The sequence below is a fragment of the Erpetoichthys calabaricus genome, chromosome 3 (assembly GCF_900747795.2).
Source record: "Erpetoichthys calabaricus chromosome 3, fErpCal1.3, whole genome shotgun sequence".
Classification (NCBI taxonomy): Eukaryota; Metazoa; Chordata; class Cladistia; order Polypteriformes; family Polypteridae; genus Erpetoichthys; species Erpetoichthys calabaricus.
In genome coordinates, this window is record NC_041396.2 from 240,572,760 (window position 1) to 240,576,870 (window position 4,111).

Sequence of the window (4,111 nt, forward strand, 5' to 3'; positions counted from 1 at the left end):
CCCCTATCCCCTAGTTTAAACAATCACTGACTGACCTACTCATATCCTGACAATGCAATAGTGCCTACCCCGTTCAAGTGGATCCCTTCATGGAGGATCAGCCTGCATTTACCCCAAAAGGCAATCTCTGCCTTTCTATTTGACACCAGGCTTTGAGGCACATCTCAGCAGTTGAAACCTTAAACTTCGAATCCCCTGAATTTCACCAAGACTGCCATATGACACAGACAGAACCTCTGAAAAGGCCACTGTCTCAGTACTGCTCCATCCCAGCTTTTTAAATGTGTTGTGTACAACTGGCAGCCATGGCCTATCTGTATTATTTGTTCCAGTGTGGACAATAACAACTGGATCCATTCCTTCTCTGTCCAGGAGCCACTAGTGCACTAGGAAGACAACATATTGTAAAAGTGTCTGATGGGAAGGAGAGAGGCCTTAAAAGAGAGTGAAAATGAGACGTATATGAAGTGAGAGAAAAATGTCTGTTTCAGTACTTTGAGGTAAGAAGGTGAACTGGGGTGCAAATCCTATTTAAGAGAGGCCCAGAAAACCAACAGGTGTTTGTTTACCTTGATGATTTTGTGCTTAGTTCTCTTGTTAGTCCATCTTTGTTTGATTTTCTTATATAATAAACACAGCTTTTTGTATGCCTTTAAGCTCTTTGGTATTATTAGGTATGGCTGTAGAGCTTACTTTAAATATTCATTTTATATATATATATATATATATATATATATATATATATATATATATATATATATATATATATTAGTATATATATATATATATATATATATATATATATGTAAAGTAAGTGCACAAGTAATTTCACTCTGCTTAGTATTATACTAAGTCTCTTCAATTACAATTTAGCACAGAAATGAAAAACCTTGTAATATTTGAGATACATTATTTTGAAGTGTTTTCAACTGCAGTCGTATATTATAATTGTGTGTGTGACTTCAGGGAAAATGTCCTATTATGGGAATATACACTAGGCAATAATATTTCTTGACCTTCCCTCATAAATCCATAATAATTGGATTGTTACAGAATATATAAACCTAACAACCGATGTGATTAAAAACATATCCTTCAGGAAGAACTTAGGATACCTTGGTAAGTGTGTAAAAAAAGACAATATCTTTGTTTAGGGACTTTAAGTACTAAGCCATTATTTTTAAAGGAAAATATAGTTTACTTATAAAATAACTAAAATAATAATTATTTGTTTTCAGTTATATGTTAAAAACCTTAATGTAAATATTGTGCAAGGTCAGGTTTTCATAGTAATCTATTGTCTAACATATATAGTTAACTTTTTAGAATTACTGATGCTATGATATGACATTTTATTCTTTTCCAGCTGGAGCAAATCAAGGGCATTATAGTCTTGAATGCGACTCATGAATATGAATCAAACTGCAACTTTAAATAACAGCCAGTTATGTTTCAGATCATTAAAAAACTCATGTCAGAGACAAACTTACTCTACAAACTTGCGTATTCCTCTGTATTTAGCATTATGCACAGTAATTCTGTTCACTGTGTCTGGGAACAGTTTGGTCATCATTTCTATCGCTCATTTCAAGCAGCTTCATACACCAACAAACTTTCTAACGCTTTCTTTAGCAGTTGCTGACTTTCTTCTTGGAGGACTGGTAATGCCACCCAGTGCAATCAGAACTGTTGAAAAATGTTGGTATTTTGGTGATATCTTCTGTATATTTCATAGCAGTATAGACCTCTTGCTTTGCATAACTTCTATTTTGCATCTTTTCTTCATTTCAATTGATCGCTATTATGCAATTTGCCATCCTTTCAAATATAAGTCAAAATTTACAGTAGTCCTTATAAAAAAGATGATTTTCCTTTGCTGGTCTCTAGCAGCTGTTTATGGATTTGCAATGATTTTTGCAGAATTCAATATAAAGCCTAAAGACAGTATACATGATAAGAACAATTATTGTGTAGGAAGCTGTAATGTTATTCAGAATGAAGTTTCAACAAGAATTTCTTCAATAATTTCTTTTTATATTCCTGGATCTATTATGATTGTAATCTATGTGAAGATTTACATGGTAGCAACAAAGCAGGCCAAATCTTTACGACAAACAATTGAACACAGAAATGAAGACTCAAGGAAAAGAGAAGCAAAGGCGGCAAAAACACTGGCAATCATTGTTGGGGTTTTTCTTTGTTGCTGGTCACCTTCTTTTTTCTGCATCACTATTAACCCTGCTATTCATTTTTCAATCCCTTCATTGCTTCTGGAAATTGTTTACTGGTTTTCCTATACAAATTCAACCTTTAATCCTTTTATCTATGCATTTTTTTATAAATGGTTTAGAAAAGCACTAAAATTAATTATATTAGGTAAAATATATGAAAGCAAGTCTTGCTCAGTGCAGCTTTATTCAGAGTAAAGTCACAGAAGAATTGAATTCACATATGTTGTAAAAACAATTATATTTTATAGGCACATGATTAATATTTTTTTTTGCATTTTAAAATTAGAGTTAGGAAAACAATACCCCAGCAGCACTGGTGTGAATAGCAGGAGCCTTTGTGAGCATGGCAGTGTTTTAGAGTTTCAGGTACTGTTTTAGTGAGTCAAGGTTTTACGGTGCCCAATTATGCTGACATACATGTATCTGAAATATAAGAGAAGGAAAAAAGAACACACACATAGATATAGGAAGACCATGTGCACTCCACCAGACAACTGATCAGCTGGCATTACAACCCAGTCTGCTGGAGCTGTGGGAGAGCAGCAGCACCCTGTTGTGCCAACGTTTTACTCCTCAGGAATTACTGATCACTAAAATGACAACGGCTGCAATCTCTACAATTTTATAGTAGTGTTCCAACATAAGCTTATCTTGTTTAAAGTATAATAGTGAGACAACTGATTCGTAATCATTGAATACTGATGTCAAGATCAGGAGCACAGAGAATAATCCGTATTATAGATTAGCAGGAAAATTTTACTGAACTGATTAGGATTCCTCAAATTAACTTAAATGGCATCAATCATCTAAATATTAGTTATTTACATAAAACAAACATTTGAGGATCAGAATAAAGCACACAGCTGAACAGAAGCCATCTGTATCACATTTATGAAATAATCACTATGCAGATTCTAAAAAAAAGAACTACTAAAAAAATCAAAGAAAACTCCAAGGAAAACCAGAGTGTTGCAGGTTGCAGCAGAAAACATGCTACTTTTGATATGTGCAAATTAATTTTCTTTGTGGAAAATGTAAATGTACAGTACATATTACAGTACTGAATGGACTTTCATACAACTTTAGTTATTGGAAAGAAAAACAAAACACAACATGGTGGCACAGTGGTTAGTGCTTGTGCCTTACAGATCCACCAACTTATTGTTGTCTGTGTGGAGTTTGCACCTCCCTGTGTTTCTGAGGCTTTTCTTCCCATTTTCATAAAAATGTGCAAGTAAAATGGAGACAGTAAATTGGACCTGTGGATGTGTGACTGATTGGGTTCTGTAAAGTTGACTGTTGATTATTTTTGTCATTTTCCTGTTCACTGTATTTACACTTTGTGTTTGTCATATTTATTTACTATTTTCAAATACAAAATTATATCCTTTACAAAGGAAACAGTAATAAAATGGTTTAGATGTTAAAAAATAATAGTTTTTACCAGCAATGACAGCAATTTCTTTTATCAGAAGTTTGGTTCTGATTTAAATGCTGTACTAAACCTTCCTTGAATATAATGCCTTTTAGTACAGTACTACTTATTATGTCATTCTGTAATAATTCTGTCATCAGAAATAGACAGTAACTTTTTTAAGTATCAATGTAAAACAAACTGCTGTACCTTTATTTGATGATAGTGCTTGCATTGGTAACACTAGTTATTGTATCTGTATTGAACTTTCGATCCATCCTTTCATTTTCTATTCCTGCTTTATCCTAAATCTTAAATATGTTAGCAAGCATTTCTTTACAAGTAGAGTTGGTTATTAAAATGACTTTATATTCTAAAGAAAACTTGATTTATTTCAATTTGTAATTTTTACTTCAGAATAATTTATTCTTTAAATAATAATAATAATACATTTTATTTATTCGTA

At 32.7% G+C, this 4,111-nt stretch overlaps 1 protein-coding gene across 1 annotated transcript; it reads left to right on the forward strand.

The window, feature by feature from the left end:
- The first annotated feature begins 1,371 nt into the window (after positions 1-1,371).
- LOC114649503 (trace amine-associated receptor 1-like) lies at positions 1,372-3,655 on the forward strand. The gene has a single exon (XM_028798994.2). It carries the CDS (start codon positions 1,398-1,400, stop codon positions 2,424-2,426), a length of 1,029 nt encoding a protein of 342 aa, XP_028654827.2. The 5' UTR covers positions 1,372-1,397; the 3' UTR covers positions 2,427-3,655.
- The last annotated feature ends 456 nt before the right edge of the window (positions 3,656-4,111 follow it).

Excerpts from the sequence above, each read along its gene's own strand:
- LOC114649503 (XM_028798994.2), top strand. The coding sequence starts at position 1,398 with ATGCGACTCATGAATATGAATCAAACTGCAACTTTAAATAACAGCCAG.